Source organism: Myotis yumanensis, unplaced genomic scaffold, assembly GCF_028538775.1.
Source record: "Myotis yumanensis isolate MYYU_CA2020_CCGP unplaced genomic scaffold, mMyoYum1.0.hap1 SCAF_23, whole genome shotgun sequence".
In the NCBI taxonomy this organism is placed as follows: domain Eukaryota; kingdom Metazoa; phylum Chordata; class Mammalia; order Chiroptera; family Vespertilionidae; genus Myotis; species Myotis yumanensis.
This window is the reverse complement of record NW_027223774.1, coordinates 1,420,965-1,444,205: the sequence shown is the minus strand read 5'-3', so window position 1 is coordinate 1,444,205 and position 23,241 is coordinate 1,420,965. Positions and strand designations below refer to the sequence as shown.

General features: G+C 54.8%; 2 protein-coding genes across 2 annotated transcripts; both read left to right on the top strand.

Annotated features, from left to right (window-relative positions):
- The first annotated feature begins 754 nt into the window (after positions 1-754).
- Positions 755-9,608, top strand: LOC138999768 (zinc finger protein 548-like). Its single transcript, XM_070401992.1, has 4 exons — positions 755-902; positions 3,452-3,493; positions 5,064-5,190; positions 6,521-9,608. Exons 2-4 carry the CDS (start codon positions 3,473-3,475, stop codon positions 8,161-8,163), a joined length of 1,791 nt encoding a protein of 596 aa, XP_070258093.1. The 5' UTR covers positions 755-902; positions 3,452-3,472; the 3' UTR covers positions 8,164-9,608.
- A 2,775-nt stretch (positions 9,609-12,383) lies between these two features.
- LOC139000275 (zinc finger protein 773-like) lies at positions 12,384-21,967 on the top strand. The gene is made up of 4 exons (XM_070402527.1): positions 12,384-12,408; positions 15,638-15,690; positions 16,861-16,987; positions 18,314-21,967. Exons 2-4 carry the CDS (start codon positions 15,676-15,678, stop codon positions 19,393-19,395), a joined length of 1,224 nt encoding a protein of 407 aa, XP_070258628.1. The 5' UTR covers positions 12,384-12,408; positions 15,638-15,675; the 3' UTR covers positions 19,396-21,967.
- The last annotated feature ends 1,274 nt before the right edge of the window (positions 21,968-23,241 follow it).

Here is a 23,241-nt window from a genome sequence, read left to right as displayed (position 1 = left end):
GGGCTTCAGAGACCTGGTTAGTGGCGTAGACTCTACGTCATAGAGAGTTTCAGTGGGGTTGGGGCCTGCTCTTTGGTCCAGAGCGTCGTCGGAGTCCGCACTGAAGTGAATGGAAAGCGCGTGGGAAGCTCGGCGCCTCCACCCCTCCTGTGTGCCCTCTTCCTTATTTCTCTAGAAGTAAGACTTCCACTCAGCCCGCTGTCAGGCGGTTCTGTGTTTTAGTTGTAATTGTGCTGCGGTTCCGGGAGCCGCGTGTACCGGCATTCACCTCCGCCACCGTCTTGGTTCTGCAGAGCATGCGTATCCGCAAAGCCCCAGGATAGCTGACAGCTGTGAGTGGGAACGTGCCGGGCCTGGTGGGGCGGGTCTGAGAATAACAGGCCTCTCACCTTGGTGGCTTCCTGAACCGCCTCCCGAGAAACCCGGGCACGTCCCCTTTAAGAGCCCGCGGAGCCCAGCCTCCTTTCGGAGCCCGAACTAACTCCGGTCCCAGCGCCCCTGCCCCGGGCACTCGGCCTTTATCCGCCACTGGGAGTGACTTAGGGACGGAGACCTGACAGGTGGCGGCGGCAGCGGAAACTACAATACCCAGAAGTCTGTTCGGACTACGAGGGGCAGCTGAGCCAATGAAGGCTTAGGAGAGGCGCGCGGACTACGTGCGAATCATGCGCTGGAGGCGGGACTTCCGGCGGTGTTTTTTTTTTCCCCCCCCCCGATTGTCATTTTGATGGGGTTTATCCCCGGGTCAGCGCCTCGGAGGGGAGGGGCGGGAGGAAGAGCCGGAGCTGAGGCGGCGGAGGCCCGGCTGGGCCCGGTGGTGACGGCGACGCCGCTCTCCCGCCCCGTCGCCCCTGCGCCTCCCTCAGGCCCGCGGCGGGGCCGCGCCCAGGAGCCCGACCGAGGTGGGTGCTGCGCCCCCCGCCTCCCGGCCCGCCCCCTCCTCCGAGCAGGAGCCCGGGTCCCTCGTCAGGTCCGTGTCCGCCGCGTCGGGAGCGGCGGCCTGAGCGCTGGGGAGCCGGGGTCTGTGTCCCGGGGGCAGGGCCGGGGGGGCGTCGCCTCGGGGTCTCTGTGTCCAGGGGGCAGGGGCGAGGGGTGCGCCTCGGGGTCTCTGTGTCCAGGGGGCAGGGGCGAGGGGTGCGCCTCGGGGTCTCTGTGTCCAGGGGGCAGGGGTAAAGGGGTGCGCCTCGGGGGCTCTGTGTCCAGGGGGCAGGGGTAAAGGGGTGCGCCTCGGGGGCTCTGTGTCCAGGGGGCAGGGGCTGGAGGCGTCGCCTCGGGGTCTCTGTGTCCAGGGGGCAAAGGTGGGGGCGTTGCCTCGGGGTCTCTGTGTCCAGGGGGCAGGGGTAAAGGGGTGCGCCTCGGGGGCTCTGTGTCCAGGGGGCAGGGGCTGGGGGCGTCGCCTCGGGGTCTCTGTGTCCCGGGGGCAGGGCCGGGGGGCGTCGCCTCGGGGTCTCTGTGTCCCGGGGGCAGGGCCGGGGGGCGTCGCCTCGGGGTCTCTGTGTCCAGGGGGCAAAGGTGGGGGCGTTGCCTCGGGGTCTCTGTGTCCAGGGGGCAGGGGCTGGGGGCGTCGCCTCGGGGTCTCTGTGTCCAGGGGGCAGGGGCGGGGGCGTCGCTTCGGGGTCTCTGTGTCCAGGGGGCAGGGGCGGGAGGGGGGGCAGGGGACAGGGATGAGAAGCTGGGAAACAGCCGCCAGGGCTTCCTGTTGCCAAAAACAACAAAACAAACAACGGTTGTGACCAAAAGTAAGGCAACATCCCAGGTATTTTTTAAAATACCTTTTTATTGATTTCAGAGAGAAACATCCGTGATGAGAGTCAGGCACCGGCCGCCTCCCGCCCCCCATGGACCCCGGGACCTTCAGTCCGTGGCCGGCGCTCCATCCGCTGGGCTGACCGACCGGGGCCTCCGGGGGGGGGGGTGGGGGGGGGGTGGGGGGGGGTGGGGAGGGGGGGGGGAAGGGAGGGGCAGGACCGCGAAGGGGCGGTTCAGGGAGGACGCGGAGCTGAGTGCGGACCTGCTGGGGAGGGAGGTGTCAGCCATGGAGGCGGGTGTGCGGGTGGAGGTGGGGGCCTGGGAGTGAGGACGGGGCGGGCGTGGAGGCGGCAAAGCGGGGAGAAGGGGGGCCCGGCCGGCCCGCTGGTTGGAGGTCGTCCCCGCCCCACAAGGTCAGCTGAGGGTTCAGGTCCGGGCCAGGCACATCCCTGGGTTGTGGGTGCGACCCCCAGTCAGGGTCTGGACCCACGTTTCTCCTTCACATTAATCTCTCTCTCTCTCTCTCTCTCTAAATCAGTGGTTCCCAACCTTGGCTGCACATGAGAATCACCTGGGAATCTTTTTAAAATCCCGATTTCTGGGCCTCCTCCGGAAATTCTGTTTCTCTGTTACTAATGCTGTGGCCCCACCCCATCACAAAATAACAGAATTTCTGGAGGATGAGGCCCAGAAATCAGGATTTTAAAAAGATTCCAGGGTGATTCTAATGTGCAGCCAAAGTTGAGAACCTTTGCTCTAAATCAATAAACAGCCTGGCCAGCATGGCTCAGTGGCTGAGCATCAACCTATGAACCAGGAGGCCACAGTGTGATTCCCGGTCAAGGGCACGTGCCCGGGGTGTGGGCTCCATCCCCAGTGTGCGGGGTGCAGGAGGCAGCCGGTCAGTAATTCTCTCTCATCACGGATGTTTCCTTTGTTTGTTTGTCAATCCTCACCCCAGGATATTTTCCCGTTGATTTTCAGGGAGAGAGGGAGAGACAGTGAGAAACATTGATGTGGGAGAAACACATGGATTGGTTGCCTCCTGCACGCGCCCTGACCAGGGCCCCAGGCCGGGGAGGAGCCTGCAACCCAGGTACGTGCCCTTGACTGGAATCGAACCCAGGACCTTTCAGTCTGCAGGCTGACGCTCTATCCACTGAGCCACACCAGCCAGGGCTGGAGGTCCTTCATTTTTTTAAAAAAATATATTTTATTGATTTTTTTTTAATACATATTTTATTGATTTTTCACAGAGAGGAAGGGAGAGAGATAGAGAGTTAGAAACATCAATGAGAGAGAAACATCAATCAGCTGCCTCTTGCACATCTCCTATTGGGGATGTGTCCGCAACCCAGGTACATGCCCTTGACCGGAATCGAACCTGGGACCCTTCAGTCCACAGGCCGACGCTCTATCCACTGAGCCACACCGGCCAGGGCTGGAGGTCCTTCGTTTTCACTGCTGCAGAGCATCCCGTGGTGTCAACGTCTCACGGCTGTTATACCCACTGGTCTCCTGATGGCACGTGGGCTGCGTCCAGGTCTCAGCTGCCGTGAATGGGAGGGGCACGGCTTGCTGAGGGGCTGGGCTCGGACCACCAGGCGGAGATCGCGTGCCTGCCTGGCAGGGTCAGGGTCCGGCGTGGCCGGTAGGGTCCGACCCTGGCGACCCCATTCTCACGGCCGCCTTCTTCCCACAGGGTCCCACAGTGGCAACAGCAATGCTCACGGACCCTGCACAGGTGAGTGGAGGGCGTGCCTGTGCTCACCCATCCATGTATCTATGACACGCATGTCAGAGGTGACACGTGAACTCATTTTTTTGGTTGATTTTTCTTTGTTAAAGGGCATTTAAATATATGAAATAAATATCAAAAATATCAGTCTTTGTTTTACTATGGTTGCAAATATCAAAAAATTTCTGTATGTGACACGGCACCAGAGTTAAGTTAGGGTTTTTCAAAATGCTGACACGCCGAGCTCAAAAGGTTCGCCATCACTGGTCTATGCCCTCAGGGAAGGGGAGCGTCCTGAACCGTCTCTCACTTGTTTCCCTCGAGTCTGAAGACCCTGTGCATTCACCAGGCCCAGTATTTTGTTTCCAGGCCCAGGTCTTTTCTTTTCTTTTCTTTTCTCTTCTTTTCTTCCTCTCTTTCTTCCTCTCTTTCTTTCAGAGAGGAACGAAGAGGGAGAGAGAGAAACATCAATGATGAGAGAGAATCATGGATCGGCTGCCTCCTGCACGCGCCACACTGGGGATCGAGCCCACAACCCGGGCCTGTGCCCTTGACCGGAATCGAACCCGGGAGACCCTTCAGTTCGCAGGCTGATGCTCTATCCACTGAGGCACACTGGCGAGGGCTCTCTCCCTCTCTCTCCAAAAGTCAATAAAATGAAATTAACAAAAAGATGTCCCAGGGAGTCCTAGGCACAGGGTTTGGCGTGTTCCGGTGCGAGCAGGGGAGGTTCAGCTGGGAGGTTAAGGGACCTGCAGGTCTCCGTTCTCTCTGGTGGGAACAGGGAACCTGGTGGGGGGTCAGGTGGGGAGCACAGGTCTCCCGCTTGGAATGACAGCCTGAGACCACGGGCGTCTGATCTGAGGTCGGTGGGAAGCTTGGAAGGTGCTGTGACCCACACTTTAACGGGCCCCCTCTGGCTGCAGACGGAAGAGACTCAGGGTATGAAGAAGGCAGGGAGACCTGGCAGGAACTTCCTGTAACCGTCCAGGCGAGTTTCCCCAGGGGCCACGTAAGAGTGGTGGCCGCTGCCCTGGCCAGTGTCGCTCAGGGGATAGAGCATCGATCTGCAGACTGAAGAGTCCCAGGTTCGATTCAGGTCAAGGGCACATGCCTGGGTTGTGGGCTCGATCCCCAGTAGGGGTCGTGGGAGGAAGCAGCCGATCCATGATGCTCTCTTATCATTGATGTTTCTCTCTCCCTCTCCCTTCCTCTCTGAAAGCAATAAAAAAAAATATTTTTTTTTTTAAATAAAAATATATTTTAAAAAATAAAAGAAAAACGTGATTTGAGGTTCTAGTCAAAAACCTGTAAAAAATTAATGAAAGAAAGAAAGAAAGGAAAGGAAAGGAAAGGAAAGGAAAAAAGAGAGAGAGAGAGAGAGAGAGAGAGAGAAAGAAAGAAAAGAAAAGAAAGGAAGGAAGAAAGGAAGGAGAGAAGGAGAGAAGAAGGAGAGAAGGAGAGAGAGAGAGACAGAGAGAGACAGAGAGAAAGAAAGAAAGAAAGAGAGAGAGAGAAAGAAAGAAAGAAAGAAAGAAAGAAATTGCTCATGGGCTGAACTGTCCCCCTTTCCCAGGGCCGTGTGGTCTTTGAGGACGTGGCCGTCCGCTTCTCCCGGGAGGAGTGGGGGCTCCTGGATGAGGCCCAGCGACGCCTGTACCACAACGTGATGCTGGAGAACGTGGCCCTTCTGTGCTCCGTGGGTAAGGCCCTCGCACCCCCGGGGCCCTGGGCTGGGCTCCGTCCTTCCCTTTCCCAGGTGGCTCTGTCCTTTCCACTGGAGACCGTGGGCACTGGTGCCTGGCACCCGTGTTGTTGGTGCCAAGGCCAGGCCCCGTGCGCTGTCCCCACTGTCCCCACGCTGCCCCGTCCCTGCTGCTCTGAGTCCTCGCGAGACGGGGCTGAGGACTCGGGAATCATGAAGGTTGTGAGAGATGCCCTATGGGTTCCCCCAGAGCTGGTCTCCCTGGGGGGTCACTCAGGCCGGATGCTGGGGCCTCGGTGCCCAGGCCCTGCCCCTCCTCATGCTGACATTTCTTGGGATCCGCCTGAGTCAGGAATTTTAAGCCCCAACATAGTTACTGATTTTAGGGACCACTGGGTTATTTCTACTGTCTCTGCTGTGAAGTTCTGATAATTTAAAAATATATATATTTTATTGATTTCAGAGAGGAAAGGAGAAGGAAGAGAGAGAGAGAGAGAGAAATATCAAAGATAAGAAGTTTATTGATCGGTTGCCTCCTGATGGGAATCTTTTCTTTTTTAAAATATTTTTATTGATTTCAGAGAGGAAGGGAGAAGGAGAGAGATAGAAACATCGGTGATGAGAGAGAATCATGGATCGGTGGCCTCATGCACGCCCCCTACTGGGGATCGAGCCCACAACATGGGCATGTGCCCTTGACGGGAATTGAACCCGGGACCCTTCAGTCCACAGGCCGACGCTCTATCTACTGAGCCAAACCAGTCAGGGCTACCCACTCGCTTTTCATTACTGTTTGATGCCAGGACCAGTGGCCGCAGCTCATTTCTACTCCCGCCCCCCACTTTCACTTCTGCTCTGACCTGTAATCCCTTCCTGCCACACGCCAGCCACACTCCCCACTCGGCTTCCCTGCTCCCTTTACACTTGACCACGCTCAGGCTGTCATGAGGTCTACACATAGCCTTAAATCGTCCCTTGAACTACAATATTTTTTTAAAGAATTAATATGTTTTATTTATTTATTTTAAAATATATTTATATATATTTTTAATTGATTTCAGAGAGGAAGGGAGAGGGAGAGAGAGATAGAAACATCAATAATGAGAGAGAATCATGGATTGGCTGCCTCCTGCACGCCCCCTACTGGGGATCAAGCCTGCAACCCGGGCATGTGCCCTTGACCTGAATCGAACCCAGACCCTTCAGTCCGCAGGCCGATGCTATGCCCACTGAGCCAAACCAGCTGGGGCTCTGACACACATTTCTAATGGGGCCACCACCTCCCACCAAAATCAACACGCACGTCACTGCCATTTCTCTGCTTCCAGGGAGTTGGCATGGCGCCCAGGGTGATGAGGCACCTTTGGAGCAAGGAGATTCTGTGGGAGAATCACAGGTCAGGACTCCAAAGCCAGACCCGTCCACCCAGAAGGCCCGGCCCTGTGAGACGAAAGGCATTTTGCAACTGGCTGAGCGTGATGGAATGCACCCCGATCAGGGCCTACGCATCTGTGGGACAGATCTCTACCAGCAGCATCTGGAGCAGCCGGGAGACCACGCCTCCAGAAGGGGCAGCGTCCCCCTGGCAGAGAGGACCTTCCCGTGCAGCGAAGGCAGGGAGGGCTTCCCATCCGGCACAGGGCTCCTGCAGCACTGGGCTCCTCACAACAGGTGGAAGCCACGGGGGGGCACCCAGTGCAGAGAGACCTTGGAAACGGGACGGAATGATCTCAGGTGCTCTCAGTGTGGGAAAGGCTTCAGCCGGAAACAGATCCTCGTGCAGCACCAGAAAATCCACACGGGAGTGAGGCCGCACGTGTGCGGCAAGTGTGGCATGGCCTTCCTCAGGAAGTTCCACCTCGTTCAGCACCAGCGGGTCCACACTGGGGAGCGGCCCTTCGAGTGCAGCGAGTGTGGCAAATCCTTCAGGTACAAGTCCACCCTCATGGGCCACCAGAGAGTCCACACCGAGTCAGGCCCATCCGAGTGCAGCACGTGTGGAAAACTCTTTAAGTACAGAGCCAACCTCGTGAAACATCAGAGCATTCACAATGGAGAATGGCCGTACGAGTGCCGATTATGTGGGAAGTTCTTTAAGTACAACTACAGACTCGTCAGACACGGGCGAGTTCACACTGTAGAAAGGCCCTATGAGTGCGGGGAATGCGGGAAGTTTTTCAGGTACAGCTCGACGTTCGTGAGGCACCAGCGGGTTCACACCGCAGAGAGGCCTTACGGTTGCCGGGAATGTGGCAAGTTCTTCCAGTACAACTCCACGCTGGTCAAACACCAGCGAGTCCACACCGGGGAAAGGCCGTACGAGTGCAGCGAATGTGGGAAGTTCTTCCGCTACACGTCCACGCTCCTCAGACATCGGAGAGTTCACACTGTCGAAAGGCCTTACGAGTGCAGCTTGTGTGGGGAATTCTTTAGGTACAAGTCCAAGCTCGTTAAACATTGGCAGAATCACACCGGGGCAAGGCCGTACGAGTGCAGCGAATGTGGGAAAGCCTTTACGTACCACTGCCGACTCCTCAGACATCAGCGAGTTCACACTGGAGAGAGGCCATACGAGTGCAGCGAATGTGGGAAATTCTTCCGGTACAACTCCAGCCTCCTGAAACATTGGAGAAATCACACAGGAGAGAGGCCCTATGAGTGCAGCGAGTGTGGGAAAGCCTTTAGCCACAGACACATACTTGTGGAGCATCAAAAAATCCACACTGGAGAAAGGCCCTACGCATGCAGCAAATGTCAGAAGGCCTTCGTTCGGAAGTCCCACCTTGTTCATCACCAGAAAATCCACAGCCAAGACAGGCCTGTGAGAGGCGTGAAGGTGAGAAATTCTTCGGCTACAGCTCCAACCTCATTAAACAGAATTCACGCCGGCAAGGAGCTCAGGAGTGCAGAGAAGACGGTAAACCTTCTGGATGCCACGCTAAACTCATTCCCCTGGAGAAGGGACTTATGAGTTCACACTGGGTTAGGGCCTTCAGAATACGGTGAATGCGAGAACGTCTTTAAGTGCAGCCCCCACCCCGTGACACATCAGAGATTTCATGATGGAGGAAGACCGTGAGTGCAGTGAATATGGGCATGTGCTCGGCCAAACCTCCAGCCACACTGGCACCAAAGGTTCATGCCGGAGAGAGTATAGCAAACGGTGAAGGACCTCAGCCAATTGTCTGCTCTAATTTATCCCCGGGAACTACTGTAATGTAGTTTTTAGTCTTAATTTTACGTTTTCAATTGTGGTTAAAATGCCTGTGACAAAGTTTACCCTCTAGCATTTTAATGGCACAGTTTAGTCATGTTAAAAATTAACATACACACACACACACACACACACACAAAATTCACATATTTGTGCAACTAATCTCCAATATTTTTTTTATCTTGTAAAACTGAAACTCCATACTCATGAAACAGCTCCTCCTATCCTTGCCCTACTGCGCCAGGCAACCACATTCTGCTTTCTGTCTCTCTGAATTTGACTCCTCAGGATGTTTCATATAAGTGGAGTCACACAGCATTTCTGTTTCCGTGACTGGCAGCTTTTCGGAGCATAATTTCCCCACGTTGAAGCATTTGTCAGCATTTCCTTCTAGTTTGAGAAGGAATCAGGGTTGATCCATCTAAGACATGGGGAATGGCGCTGCTGGAATCAGTAGAGCTTTGTCAGATGTTAGGATATTTCTACAGGAAGGGAGATCTAGATTTTGTATGGACTCTTTATTTAACAGCTTTATTGATACACTGACATAAATGGCATTTTTTTTAAAGTGTAAAATATATTTTCATATGTGTGTGCACAAGGGGACCATCACCAAAGTCATGATAATGAACATATCCATCAGCCTATAGTTTTCTTAAGTATTGATTTTTAGGGAGGAAGGAACATTGATTTTGTTGTTCCACTTATTTATTTACGCATTCATTGGTTGATTCGTGTATGTGCCCTGACTAGGGGATTGAACCCACAACCTTGGCGTATTGGGATGAAGCAATAGCCAACTGAGCTACCCGGCCAGGGCCAGTTTTCATTGGCTCTTTTATAGTCTCTCCCAATTCTACCCAACTGGTCATCCCCAGGTACACACTATAGTTTGCATTTCTAGAATTGTATAAAAGGAATCCTACAGTTACTCTTGTATAGCTGTTTTTACTAAGCGCATACATATATATATATATTTTAGTATTATCCATGCTGTGTGTGCAAAAGCATGGCACCCAATAATAATCACGGCTCTGTGTTATCACAGCAGCACACGGATAAACAACACGGCGCTGTTACATTCTGACAATCACTCTGAGAAGAGTTGTTTAGGGAGGGAAAGTGAAGTTTAAACCAACACACTTAAGTTCAGTTTCATATGAATTCATTATCAATAAAAATTTTGAATCATCTGCCTTGTACATAGCATATAGATTTGTCTCTTCTTATCTGACTTCTTTCTTCTAGTAATGCCTCTTTTTTTTTTTAATCTGAAGGTGTGATTTTTTTTTGTTTTGCTTTTTAGAGAGACAAACAGAGGAACATCGATGTGAGAGAAACACGTCGATTGGTTGCTTCCTGCAAGGTCCTGATCCTTTGGTGCCAGGGCCAACACTCTAACCACTGAGCTCACCTGTCAGGGCAATAAACTATTCTTTTTAAAAAACAGTATTCTTCTTCTTCTGATGGAAGCTTTCTCCTTAAGAACAAAGGCCTCCCAACCAGCAGAACTTACATTGAAGGGCTGAGTAGCAGGATGAATGGGTTAATAGCTATAATCATGTGGAAAGTTGGCTTTCAGCCCTGGCCTGTGTGGCTCCTTTGAGCACAGTCCCATGCACCAAGAGGTCAGCAGTTGGTTGGATGCCCGGTCAGGGCACCTGCCTGGTTGCAGCTCAATCCCCAGTAGGGGGTGTGCAGGAGGCAGCCGATTGATGTATCTCTCATGAATGTTTTCCTTCCTCTCTAGAATCAATTGAATGACATTTTTTAAAAAATTTAAGAAAGTAGGCTTGCCAGATTGTGAATAACATCTGGAACATTAAAATTTGAATAATTTCTTACTAGAGGCCCGGTACACGAAATGCATGCACAGGTAGGGTCCCTCGCCCTGGTCGGGGATCAGGGCCGATCAGGGCTTTCCAGCAGCCAGCTGGGGCCTTCCTTCATTCCACGCTGCCCCCTGGTGGTCAGTGCATGTCATAGTGAGCAATCGCACCCCCCAGTCCAACTCCCAAGGGGACAGTTTGCATATTAGGCTTTTATATATATAGATTCCATATGCATACTGAGATAAGAGAGAAATATTGCATAGAAATACTTATAAAAATTATGTTTTGTATCTGAAAGAAATTATAACTAAGTGCATACTTCTTTTTTCTTCAGTTACCTTCCCTGGCAGTTTGCTTCTCCTCACAGTTCCTTGTTCTGCAGAATTCGTTTACAAAACTCCTTGTAGTTCCTGCCTGCATTTCATTTACTTTGCGTCACAGCTTCCAGGGTTGTCTCACCCACCTTCTTTCACCCCTTTGTTCATGGAACATTCCTGATTGAGACAGAGGCTCAACAGCTGCTTTGGGAGCGGAGACCTAATGATGATATCCAGTGTGGAAAGTCAACACAACTTCCCGGATTTTTATTTTCTAACTTTTAAAAATCTATTGATTTAATTATTTTTTTTTAGAGAGAAAGGAACATTGGTTTGTTGTTCCATTTATTGATGCATTCACTGGTTGCTTCTTTTTTAAAAAAATACGTTTTTATTGATTTCAGAGAGGGAGAGAGAGATAGAAACATCAATGATGAGAGGGAATCATTGATTGGCTGCCTCCTGCACATTGGACGAGGCCTGTAACCTAGGCATGTGCCCTTGACTGGAATTGAACCTGGGACCCTTCAGTCCGTAGGTCGACACTCTATCCACTGAGTCAAACCAACCAGGGCCACTAGTTGCTTCTTGTATAGGCCCTGACCCGGGAGCCAACCACATCTTGGCATATGGGACATAGGCAAGGTGACTCTAATCAATTTAGCTATGGGGCCAGGGCTCAAATGTCTATTTCTTTTTCTTTTTTTTTCCTTTATTGATTAAGGTATTACAAATGTTTCCTTACCCCCCCATTATCTCCCCCCCCCCAATCCTGCCCTCTCCCTCATCCCCTGTTGTCTGCATCTATTGTTTATGCTTATATGCATGCATACAGGTCCTTTGGTTGATCTTTCCCCCTTACCCCCGCCCTCTATTTCTTTTTTAAATATACTTTTATTGATTTCGTAGATCAGTGGTTCTCAACCTTCCTAATGCCACGACCCTTTAATACAGTTCCTCATGTTGTGGTGACCCCCAATTTCATTGTTACAAATTGAACATAATTAAAGCATAGTGATTCATCACAAAAACAATATGTAATTATCTATGTGTTTTCCGATGGTCTTAGGCGACCCCTGTGAAAGGGTCGTTCGACCCCCAAAGGGGTCGAGACCTACAGGTTGAGAACCGCTGTCATAGAGGAAGGGAGAGGGAGACAGAAACATCAACGATCAGAGAGAATCATTGATCGGCTGCCTCCTGTACGCCCTGGGGATCGAGCCCCCAACCCAAGTATGTGCCCTTGACGGGATTGGAACCTGGGACCCTTCAGTCCGCAGGCCGACATTCTACCCACTGAGCAAAACCAGCCAGGGCTCAAATGTCTATTTCTGACACTTGGTGCCAGACTGCACCCCAGGGAAACGTAGGGACCCCCCCTTTAAGAGCTACTAAGCCCCACTGCATCCTTGGAGACTGGGAACGCCACTTCCCAGCGCCCCTCGCGTCGAAGGTGGGCCGTTATCCCCCAAACTGTGAAGGAACCGCTCAGCCAGAGAGAGAACCAGAGGAGGAACTACGTTACCCAGGAGTCCCTGCGGTGACCGATGACGGCGAGAAGAGCCAATGAGAGTTTAGCATGGAGCCGTTTACGTGCCCACGCGCGCTGGAGGCGGGACTTCCGGCGGCGTTCCCTGGGCCGTGACGCTGGGGCTGTGAGTTGGATTCTTTTTCGTTTCTCAGGGGTCGGAGCTGGGGCGGTGCCGGGACAGAGCGCGGGGGGAAGGGGGCGGCGTCCCCGCTGCTCGGAGGCCCGGCTGGGCCCGGCGGTGACGGCGGCGCCCCCTCTCGCCCTGTCGCCCCCGCTCCTCCCTCTGGACCGCGGCGGGGCCGCGCCCAGGAGCCCGACCGAGGTGGGTGCTGCGCCCCCCGCCTCCCGCCCGGTCCCCTCCGAGCAGGAGCCCGGGTTTCTGCGTCAGGCCCGTGACCGTCGTCGGGGGGCGGCGGCCTGAGCGCTGGGGAGCCGGGGTCTCTGTGTCCAGGGGGCAGGGACGAGGGGTGCAACTCGGGGTCTCTGTGTCCAGGGGGCAGGGCGAGGGGTGCAACTCGGGGTCTCTGTGTCCAGGGGGCAGGGACGAGGGGTGCAACTCGGGGTCTCTGTGTCCAGGGGGCAGGGCGAGGGGTGCGCCTCGGGGTCTCTGTGTCCAGGAGGCAGGGATGAGGGGTGCGCTGTGCGCCTTGGGGTCTCTGTTGCCAGGGGGCAGGGTTGTCACCTCGGGGTCTCTGTGTCCAGGGGGCAGGGGCTGGGGTGTCGCCTCGGGGTCTCTGTGTCCAGGGGGCAGGGGTGTCACCTCGGGGTCTGTGTGTCCATGGGGCAGGGGCAGGGGTGTAGCCTCGATTGCCGACTGGAGCGGCAGGAATTCTGGAAGGTGGGGATTTCTAAGAAATGAGTATTTGGTCCGAAATGTGTTTGGTCTTCATCACAGACCCGCTCCCGGCACCCCCAGCCCTGGGAGCCCCCGGTGTGGACAGTGACGGGCGTCTTTGTGGGGTGAACGGGGACTTTTGGGAAGCTCCTGCGAACTGGGCGGGGCGTCGTGAGAACCGAACCTGTGATTGGCGGGCTGGGACTTTGGGTCCCACCCCCTGACTTCTGGTTGGTAGAGGGACTGGCGGTTAAATCCATCCCCGCTGGCATTTAATTTAGCCCATCCCGTCATCAGTCCTGAGCAGGCCCCCCCCCCACCCCTCGCCGCCAATAGAACCCCAGAGGGACGGGGTGCAGCCCGAGCAGGTCACACAGCTCCCACGGGCCAGATAAAAAGGTGTAAGTGGATGTGGCCGCAAAAAACAAAGCTCCCATTTTCATAGAGATGTAGGTTTATGTCAATAGAGAGACTGAATGCAAAGGGCTAAAATGAGTCGTCGTTAACACAAAATAATAGGACATTTTAATAAAAATTAATACTTTTCTCTTGAACAGGAACTTACCAGACACTGAGTAACTGCACAGATGAGTAAGCATCACACAAATAAACCATTTGTTCTCCAAAAGCAAAATATTTCCTGCTGTGCATACCCAACAAGTCAGTCCAAGACGAAACACATGGCCATTGGCTACTAGAATATTCGCTGCTGGTGTCAGTGGAGAGAAATGGTGTGCCTGCGCGTAAGGGAGATGAATGCCACACAATGAGAGTCATCAGTCATTAGTGAACGTTGTAGTTTGTTATTAATAACTAGAGGCCCAGTGCACAAAATTCGTGCAAGAGTAAGCCTTCCTTCTCCTGGCTGCCGGCACCAGCTTCCCCACGGGACCCAGGACCTGGGCTTCCCTCCAGCCCTGGCTTTGTCTGGAACGTCATTTGGGAGGACATCTGGTCTAATTAGCATATTGTGCTTATATTATTATAGACTAGAGCAGCCGTGGGCAAGCTACGGCCCGTTTGAAATGAATAAAACTAAAAAAAAAAAAAGACCGTACCCTTTTATGTAATGATGTTTACTTTGAATTTATATTAGTTCACACAAACACTCCATCCATGCTTTTGTTCTGGCACTCCAGTCCAGTTTAAGAACCCATTGTGGCCCTCGAGTCAAAAAATTTGCCCACCCCTGGACTAGAGCATTGATGGTGAATCTATGACACACGTGTCAGAGGTGACATGGGAACTCATTTTTTTGGTTGATTTTTCTTTGTTAAATGGCATTTAAATATCCTATCTAATAAAAGACAAAAAGGGTAATTGACCATACCTTCGCTATGTTTCCCATTGGCTAATCAGGGAGATATGCAAATTAACCGCCAACAAAAATGGCGGCTGGCAGCCACACATCTGAAGAGAGCAGGAGGCTTGCTTGCTCCAGTGATGGAGGAAGCCAAGGTTCCCCGCCTGCTGTGTCCTGGCTCTGAGTTCCAAAAGCAACAAAGTTTCAATTATAGAAGCTAAACAAACCCCAGATACCTGCTTTCAGCAGGCCATGGCCTCAGAGCTGGAGCGAGCAGAAGCCGGCTCTCCAGTGATGGCAACAAAGTTTCAATTATAGAAGGTAAATAAATCCCAGAATGAGAAAAAAAGGAGAGGCTGGGAGCTTCAGTCACCCATCAGCCTGAAAACAGCCATCAGCCTCTCATCCAGGCTGGCCAGGCACCCCAGTGGGGACCCCCACCCTGAAGGGTGTGACCAGCTGCAAACAGCCATCAGCCCCTCAACCAGGCTAGCCAGGCACCCAAGCGGGGCAGATGCTCAATGCAGGAGCTGCCATCTGGTGGTCAGTGTGCTCCCACATGGGGGAGCTCTGCTCAGCCAAAAAGCCAGGCTGATGGCTGCCAGTACAGCAGTGGTGGTGGGAGCCTCTCCTGCCTCAGCAGCGCTAAGGATGTCCGACTGCAGCTTAGGTCTGCTCCCCGCTGGCAAGTGGACATCCCCCTTGGGCTGCCGGGCTGCCAGAGGGATGTCTGATTGCCAACTTAGGCCCAATCCTCCGGGGAGCAGGCCTAAGCCAGCAGGTGGTCATCCTCCGAGGGGTCCCAGACTGCGAGAGGGCACAGGCCGGGCTGAGGGACTCCCCCTGCCATCCCCCTGAGTGCACAAATTTTTGTATACCGGGCCTCTAGTATAAAATAAATATAAAAAATATGTCTTTGTTTTACTATGGTTGCAAATATCAAAAAATTTCTATGTGTGACATGGCACCAGAGTTAAGTTAGGGTTTTTCAAAATGCTGACACGCTGAGCTCAAAAGGTTCGCCACCACTGCTCTATCCACTGAGCCACACCAGCCAGGGCTCGTCACCTTTTCTCTTTTTTTTCAAATGAGTTAAATGCTTTTATTTTTTTAAATTCTTTCTTTCTTGATTAAGGTGTTACATATGTGTCCTTATCCCCCCCCATAGCCCCCCACTCCCCTCGTCACCTTTTCTTACGTCTGGTGGATGCTACTTGTACGCCAGGTGTGATTGATAAGGGGTTTTCCCCTGCTAGTCACATGACCTTACGGCACGACTGTATATTCTACCCTCTTTAACGTGCTTTATTTTCTCTGTTTCCCTCTTCACCTGAAGTGTTGTGTGTCCATCATTTCTCATTCTGTTTGCATTGCCGACAAGAATTAAATTAACACGACCTGCTCTCCCCCCAGGTCCCACGGGCTCCCCGGGGCTCTCAGCTGGAGCAGCGATGGACCTTGCGCGGGTGGGTACCCCGTGTCTGCAGCTCTTCTGCTGCCTCTCCTTTTCCCCTGGGTGCCCGGCAGCCCCAGAGAAATCCTAGAGTCAGGTTTGGAAATCCAGGTCAGAGGTTGAGAGATCCCCGTTTTTTAAAAATGTATTTTATTGATTTTTTTACAGAGAGGAAGGGAGAGGGATAGAGAGTTAGAAACATCGATGAGAGAGAAACATCGATCAGCTGCCTCCTGCACCCAACTGGGGATGTGCCCGCAACCAAGGTACATGCCCCTGACCGCAATCGAACCTGGGACCTTCCAGTCCACAGGCCAACACTATATCCACTGAGCCAAACCGGTTAGAGAGAGATTCCCATCTTGGCACCCACTGGAGGGAGGTGTGAAAGGTCATAGGTGCGGGGTCCGTGAGCACATGCACAGGGGTGATCCTGGGACTGGGGTGCTGTGGTCTCCATGGCTGATGGTCTGAGGTGGTGGCAGCCGCAGCGTTTGGTGCAGAGGAGAAAAGCGATCTGACTCACATCCTCACACAGGAGCCATCACGAAGGCATTGATTGGGCCCTGGCTGGTGTTGCTCAGTGGATAGAGCGTCGCCTGTGAACGGAAAGTTCCCGGGTTCGATTTCAGTCAAGGGCACAGGCCTGGGTTGCAGGCTTGGTCCCCAGTGTGGGGTGCGCAGGAGGCATCTGATCAATAATTCTCTCTCATCATTGATTTTCTTTTTTTAAATATATTTTATTGATTTTTTACAGAGAGGTAGGGAGAGGGCTAGAGAGAAACATTGACAAGAGAGAAACATCGATCAGCTGCCTCCTGCACACCCCCCACCAGGGATGTGCCCACAACCAAGGTACATGCCCTTGACCGGAATCGAACCTGGGACCTTTCAGTCCTCAGGCCGATGCTCTATCCACTGAGCCAAACCGGTTTGGCGACAGTTGTACTTGTATCTTGGTTGGGTTGTGTGGGCAACTTCCAGAAGCCGCCTGGACAGTGGGGAGATGAAGGAGCCATGTCCTGCGTCTCTTTCCTCCTTGGCGCACTTACAGTGAGGGGCCTCTGGCAACCCTCACGGCTTCAGATGGGGCCCCGCGATGAAGGGTGGAGGGTGGATGTGGGTGGTGACAGGTCCTGGGGGGAAGGCGCTGCTGACGGACCCCCGTCTGCCCCCCTCGCAGGGCCCCGTGACCTTCGAGAACGTGGCCGTGTTCTTCTCCCTGGAGGAGTGGGGGCTTCTGGACGAGGCTCAGCGGGTGCTGTACTGCGACGTGATGCTGGAGGTGTGCACACTGGTTGCCTCGCTGGGTAAGGCCCTCTCCCCGCCTTCCCCATTGTTCCCCAGGCAGCTCCGCTCCCCTCACAGCTGGGCTCTGCGGGGGCCCTTTCGCAAGTTCTCAGACGGTCCCGTGAGCCCTGCCTCCGGCTGCAAATAGCCAGGCACCAGGGAAGGTCTGCCGGTCAAGAGACTTGGGCAGGACTCAGCCACTCCCTGCCCCCAGGCCATCTCTGCTCCAGGTCCTGCCCCTGTAGCTGGCACTTCTGGGGTCTGAATGCACCAGGACTCGCAGGAACCCAGCATCCTCCCCTTTGGGGTGGGGAAGGGGCCTTTGGGTGTCTCTGTGGTGCCCTCCTCGGAGCTTCCAGGGCGATTTCCTTCCCGAGGTGTTGGGTTAGGGTGGCCCTGGGCCGGTGCTCACCGTTCACCTGACCTGTGTCTTCCGTAGGGACCGCCCCTGCTGGTCGCCCAGGGTTCAAGGGGGGCTGGGAGGACAGCCCTGGGCCCAGGACGGAGTGGACATGCTGCAGGCACAGCAAGAGGGCTCCGCTGTGGCTGGTCCTGCTGGTTGACATCGGGGAGGACGGGATGGCATGACTGGGGTCGGCTCCTATCACAGACACGCCGTGTGCCCAGCGCTGTTCCGGAGACCAGACCAGTGGTTGTCTATATACCACATGTTTCTTAACTCCCAGTTCTTTTTTTTTTTAATATATTTGTATTGATTTCAGAGAAGAAGGGAGAGAGAGAGAAACATCAGTGATGAGAGAGAACCACCGATCAGCTGCCTCCTGCACACCCCGCACTGGGGACCGAGCCCGCAACCCGGGCATGTGTCCTGGACTGGAATCGAACCCGGGAACCATCAGTCTGCCGGCTGATGCTCTATCCACTGAGCCACACCAGCCCCGCTGACTCCCCATTCTTGGCACCTGTGCACCTTTCATTTTTTACTTCTGACGCTGGATTACCCTCACCTCTCGCACCCGCCGCTCCACTGCGCCCTTTGCCGTGCGCCCCAGGATTGGCCTCACTTAACGTGTTATGGGGTCTGCGCCTCTGTCCCTGAGTAGCCCTTGCTCCCCAGCTACTCAGTGGAGTCACCCTCCCCCGCAGCACGCGTGTGAGTAGCAGCACTGGCCCAGGTGAAGTGTGCGCAGAGGTGTGAGTCGTGGACCTGCCCATCCTGTGTCTTCGGCCGAGGGATCCCCTGTGCTGCCCCGTTTAGCGGCCTGTTACGCACAGAGCCCTCCTTCAGCCTCGGTTAGGGATCCCCGTGGACTCACCCCTTGGTGGGCAGACACACTGATGGGGCTGCCTCCACCCCACCCACACCCGCGTTTCTCTGCTTCCAGGTTGGCATAGGGCAGCTTCTGAGCAGAATGTTGCTGAAACGTCACAGAGAAACACTCCAAAGGCAGGTCTGTCCACGCAGGAGGCCGACCCCTGGGAGACATGTGTCCCGGCCTCAGAAGGCGTTTCACCCCTGACTGACAGCCTGGGGGAAACTGAGCAGGAACTGCCTGGGGCACCTGGGAAGGGTCGCCAGCTCCAGCACAGTGGAGAGGAACTCTCCAGAAGGAACACAGACCCGGCCTCCTGCGGGAAGAGCTGCACAGCCCGCGCCTCAGAGGAGCCGTTCACGTGCTGGGAGGCTGGGAGGGGCTCCCCCACCAACTCCCGCTTCTACCAGCTCACGCACGGCGAGCGTGCGAAGGCCTTTCACCCGGGACAAAAGCACTACATGTGCAGTGACTGTGGGAAAGGCTTCTGCCAGAAGTACAGACTTGCTCAGCACCAGAGAATTCACAGTGGAGAGAGGCCTCACGGGTGCAGCGAATGTGGGAAAAGCTTCAGCTACAAACACACACTTGTTCGGCATCAGCGGACTCACACTGGAGAGAGGCCGCACAAGTGCAGCGAGTGCGGGAAAACCTTTAGCTACAAACACACGCTTGTTGGGCACCAGCGAGTTCACACGGGAGAGAGGCCGTATCAGTGCAGCGAGTGTGGGAAATTTTTCAGCCATAGCTGCAGCCTTAGCGAGCATCAGAGAATCCACACTGGGTCACGGCCTTACAAATGCCGTGACTGTGGAAAATTCTTTACCTCCAACTCCAACCTTGTAAAACACCAGAGAGTTCACACAGGAAGGAGGCCTTACGAGTGCAGTGAGTGTGGGAAATGTTTTACCCAGAGCCCCAGCCTTATTATACATCAGAGGATCCACACTGGGGAGAGGCCCTATGAGTGCACCGAGTGCGGCAAGGTGTTCAGCCAAAGTTCCACCCTCAGCAAGCACCAGAGAGTTCACACGGGAGCCAGGTCTTACAGGTGCAGCGAGTGTGGAGAGTTCTTCAGCCAAGGCACCCAACTGGCCCGGCATCGGAAAGGTCACGTCAGAGACAGGCCTCAGGGGTGCAGCAGGTGTGGGTAGGTCTTCCTGCAGGATCCGCTCTTACTCAGCACCAGGAACTTCACGTCCCAGGCAGACTGTGGCTGCCGCTAATGTGGGAAAGTCTTCAGCTTGGAAGTCTAACCTCGCTCAGCATCAGAAATGTCACAGTGGAGAAAGGCCTGGGCATGAGATGGGATAGCAGGGCGTGAGCTCTCTGTCACACAACATATGAAAAACTGAAAAACCCTGTAGCGACAACCTCGCTTTTGAGCCCTGAGCCACAGCTGACAACACAGTTCTACAGGCTGGCACTGGGCACCTTCGGAGAGGACCCCGGCGGGGCTTGGGCCGGACAGGCAGGTACCACGGGGGAGTGAGGCAGCAGCTGACATGTTTTCTTTCTTTTTAAAAAAATATATTTTATTGATTTTTTACAGAGAGGAAGGGAGAGGGATGGAGAGTTAGAAACATCAATGAGAGAGAAACATCGATCAGCTGCCTCCTGCGCACCCCCCACTGGGGATGTGCCCGCAACCAAGGTACATGCCCCTGACCGGAATCGAACCTGGGACCCTTCAGTCCACAGGCGGATGCTCTATCCACTGAGCCGAACCTGTCAGGGCGACATGTTTTCTTTATAGTAGCTGAGGCCGTCTCACCCAGTGACAGTTGGCAACAGAAACTGGGCCAGGGAGCCTACACCCTTCTCAGATTAGGGTCAGTGACGGCGAACCTTTTGAGCTCGGTGTGTCAGCATTTTGAAAAACCCTGACTTAACTCTGGTGCCGTGTCACATAGAGAAATTTTTTAAATATTTGCAACCATAGTAAAACAAAGACTTATATTTTTGATATTTATTTTATATATTTAAATGCCATTTAAGAAAGAAAAATCAACCAGAAAAATGAGTTCGCGTGTCACCTCTGACAGGTGTGTCATAGGTTCACCATCACGGGGTCAGACAGAAAAGAGCTGTCCCCTGCCCAGGCCCGCCCTCTGGTGTCAGGCTGTGAGGGCAGTTGTGGAACCACCACTGCGTGTGCTGGAGCCGCATAAATGATTTCCCTTTTCCTCCAGGATGGTCACGTGATACCTAAGAGGTTTGTACCACAAATGTGACCAGAGGGGTTAAAACTCAGATTTTTATTCTACTCATCAGGGGACAACCATAACGGAATTCTTAAATTTGCCACCTGCATATTTTAATTTTTAAAAAAATATATATTTTTTATTTTAGTGAGGTAGGGAGAGGATGATAGAAACAGCAATGATGAGAGAGAATCAGTGACTGGCTGCCTCCTGCACGCCCCCTACTGGGGACCACGGGGACCCGGGCATGCGCCCCTGACCAGAATCGAACCTGGGGCCCTTCAGTCCACAGGCGGACGCTCTATCCGCTGAGCCACACCGGCTAGGGCTCCATTGATTGTTAGAGAAAGTGGGAGAGGGAGAGAGAAGAAAACCCATGTGAGAGAGACACATCGATTGGTTGCCTTCCACACGCCCCGGGCCAGGGCCAGGAGCCTGCGACCGAGGTGCGCGCCCTTCACTGGAGTTGAATCCAGGACCCTTCAGTCCGCAGGCCACGCTCTATCCACTGAGCAACACAGGCCAGGGCCTCGATGCCAGTTCCTATTGACAGCAGAGAATCTGCCTTTGTCCTCTGGAGAGCCCAGGTCTGAGTAACTGGTCAGCCACACGCGTGCTGCTCCATGTTTGTGACGGAAACTCGGGGGGCAACACCAAGGTTTCCTTCGGTGGGTCCCCTTGTTAGCAATACGGCTTCAGCGTGTGGTCACACACCATGGGCGGCAGACAAGCGCCACCCCTGTGACCCCACTGGATGGGGTCTCCTGGACTCTGCCCTCTGCGTGGCGCCTTCCTTTGCTGGCTCATGGCTGTCCCCTCATTGGCATAAAAGAACAAGGGGCTGGTCAGGGCGCTGCCCCTGGAGGCTCCGGGGTGGGCTCTGTCCCGGCCCCCAGAGCTGAGTCTTGGGTCCTTAACTCATGAGCACACCCGCCTCCCTCTTGCTTCAGCCTTTCCCCAGGACAGCGTCCCCCTCTGCGGCCTGGGCGAGGGCACATGGTCACGTTGTGGGCAGATACAGGTAATCCCACTCCATCTCAGCCAAAGGCCGAGGAGCGATAGCGGAGTCTCCTCTCTAAACCCGGATCGGTGACCCCACGAGGCCCAGGACTGAGGAGTGGACATCTTTGGGGGACATGAGTCAGCCTCCTGCAGGGCTGGGGCGGGTGGTTAATTGTCTTAAAAATGTGTTTGCTAAAAAAAAAAAAAAAAAAAAAAAAAAAATGTGTTTGCTGCCCTGGCCGGTGTGGCTCAGTGGATAGAGCATCGGCCTGCAGACTGAAGGGTCCCTGGTTTGATCCCAGTCAAGGGCATGTATCTTGGTTGCAGGCACGTCCCCAGTTGGGGGGTGTGCAGGAGGCGGCTGATTGATGTTTCTAACTCTCTATCCCTCTCCCTTCCTCTCTGTAAAAAAATCAATAAAAAATACTTTTTAAAAAATGACTCAACTCTTTAAAAAAAAAGTTTGTTTTGCGGGGCCTAGTTTGCTCAGTGGTTGAGCATTAACCTAGGACCCAGGAGGTCAGGGTTCCATTCACCACCAGGGCGCATGCCCGGTTCCTGCTGGGTCCCCCATGGGGGGCGTGCAGGAGGCAGCCGATTTGTGGATTTGTGATTCTCTCGCATCATTGACGTTTCTCTCCCTCTCCCTCTCCCTCTCCCTCTCCCTCCCTCTGAAATAAAACAACATAAGGCTAACCCTGCGCCTCCCTGAGGCCTGTGGGCAGGACGAGCCCACGCAGCGCGGACGCTCGCCGGTCCCCTCCCGGCGCCCGCAGTCCTGGCCCCACGTCTGAAGGCTCAGCGCCCACCCGGTGCCCCCCGTGGGGCCTCTACAGACCCGAGGGTGACCTTGGGGTCCCAGACCCCAACCCCCACTCTGATTGGTAGCCAACTGCGGGACCCTGTGCGCAGGCGCTCAGCTCTCGCCCCGTGGGCGCGCGGTCCAGGCGGCGTCCAGGGCGGGGCGCGCGTTTCCCGGTGGCGAGCGGAGCGGGCAGCCCCCGCCCGTCCTCCCGCGGTCAGTTCCCTCGTCTTCGTCTTGAAACGCAGGGCGGGGGCCCGTCGCCGGGGAGCGTCCCTGAGGCTGACCCGGGGCGGACCAGACGGTGAGTAGTGGGGGCGCGGGGCAGCCCGAGGCGCCCGCCTTCGCGTTCGTCGGGTTGAATCCCGGCGCGTTTTGCGGTGACCGGGCTGCGCCCAGGCCTTTCCCGGGGCCCTTCCTGCGGGCGCCGCTCCAGTCCAGGCCCTGAGCCGCCGCCTCGCGCAAGAGCGAGACTTTAGCCGCTGCCCTGGCCGGTGTGCTCAGTGGCTAGAGCGAAGGGTCCGGGTCGGATTCCGGTCAAGGGCACGCACCTGGGTTGCAGGCTCCTCCCCGGCCTGAGCCCAGGTGTGGCCGGTGCAGGAGGCAACCGATCCCCGTGTCTCTCTCACATGGATGTGTCTGTCTTTCCCTAAAAATCAACGGGAAACTACCCTCGGGTGAGGATTAAAAAACAAAAATAAAAGCCAATCAGGCTGAAAAGACCGTCTCTAGGGGCAGACTCGCCCGTGGCGCGGGGCGTCGGCGTCGGTGGAAGAGTCGGGGCGGCGGCAGAGCCCGCGGGTGCGCACCGAGGCCCGTCCCGTCCCGGTCCCGGGGCTTCCGGGCGCCCCCTGAGCGGGTCCCGCCTTCCCGGGGTCGCCAGGCGCCTCACTTTCTGGGCTGCGGGGGCCCCGGCGCCAATGGTCCTGAGCCAACCGCGCGGGTGAACTGGCGGGAGGGTCGCCCAGGGGAGCAGCTGCGGCCCCTGGTGC